At 65.8% G+C, this 1,006-nt stretch overlaps 1 protein-coding gene across 1 annotated transcript in view; it reads right to left on the bottom strand.

Annotated features, from left to right (window-relative positions):
• VOLCADRAFT_104499 (uncharacterized protein) overlaps positions 1-1,006 on the bottom strand; it is a gene marked incomplete at its 5' end in the record, with an annotated part of 11,318 nt that overhangs the window by 7,667 nt on the left and 2,645 nt on the right. The window contains one exon of the mRNA XM_002949805.1: positions 62-853. Coding sequence (XP_002949851.1) covers positions 62-853 — 792 coding nt within the window. The remainder of the gene's footprint in view (positions 1-61; positions 854-1,006) is intronic.

Below are 1,006 nucleotides of genomic sequence, written 5' to 3'. Positions count from 1 at the left end.
CCCAGCCAGCCAGCCAGCCAGAAACCAACAAACACACGCACACACACACACACACACCGACCTGCAACAGCGCCAGGCCGTTCGCCAGCGCCGCCAGGGACCGAGGGCCCAGATGTGCCGCCGCCGCCGCCGCCGCCGCCGTCGCCGCCCAGCGTGTCCTGTCCCCCGGGGGCGGCGCTGCCGCCGCCGCCAACTGCCGCCGCAGCACACCGACGGCAGCGTCCGTTGCCGCCTCCAGAAAGCCGTCGTACACCGCTGCGGATATCTCGCCGCCGTCGATATTGCTGCTGCCGCCAACGGCAGCGCCCGCGAGGAGCTGCTGCTGCTGCTGCTGCTTACCCAAATAGGGTTGCCGTGGCGCCGCGTGCCGGTTGCCCTCCACGTGCAGCGCCCCTAAGCTCTTCAGTCGGCCCACGGACCATACCACGGTGACGAGCATGTCGGCGGATAGCAGCCGCTTACCGAGCTGCTGTTGCTGCTCCTGTTCCTCCTGTTGCTGCTCCTGTTGCTCCTGTTGCTGCTGCTCCTGCTGCTGTTGCTCCTGTTGCTGCTTACTCTCTTGCGCTTGGTGCGGTGCCAGCGACCCCTGGGACGGCTGGCACACGTATTGCGCAGGAGGCCGCAGCTGTAGCATCGGCGGCGGCGGCGGCGGCGGCGGAGGTTGCTGCTGCTGCTGCTGCGCCTGCGGCCCGCCTCGCAGCCATGACCCATCCACCCCGTCCGTCGCTTCCACCGAAGCGGCAGCCGTGTACGACATCATGGACTTGCCCGCCTGCAGTAGCGCCGTCACCAAATCGGCTGGCGGCGTACGGCAGTCGAACCGCTGCAGCGCCCAGAGCACATTGGCGACCACCTGAACGTATGTATGTATGTATGTATATATGTATGTATGTACGTACTTTGATTAAACTTGCCTTCCCTGTTACACACACACACACCTCCTCCCCCCCGCTGTACCAAGCTGCCTTTGCAACCCCTCCCTCCCCCCTCTTTCCCCCCACCTCAA

This window comes from Volvox carteri (genome assembly GCF_000143455.1).
Source record: "Volvox carteri f. nagariensis unplaced genomic scaffold VOLCAscaffold_16, whole genome shotgun sequence".
Classification (NCBI taxonomy): Eukaryota; Viridiplantae; Chlorophyta; class Chlorophyceae; order Chlamydomonadales; family Volvocaceae; genus Volvox; species Volvox carteri.
This window is presented reverse-complemented; position numbering and strand designations above follow the sequence as displayed.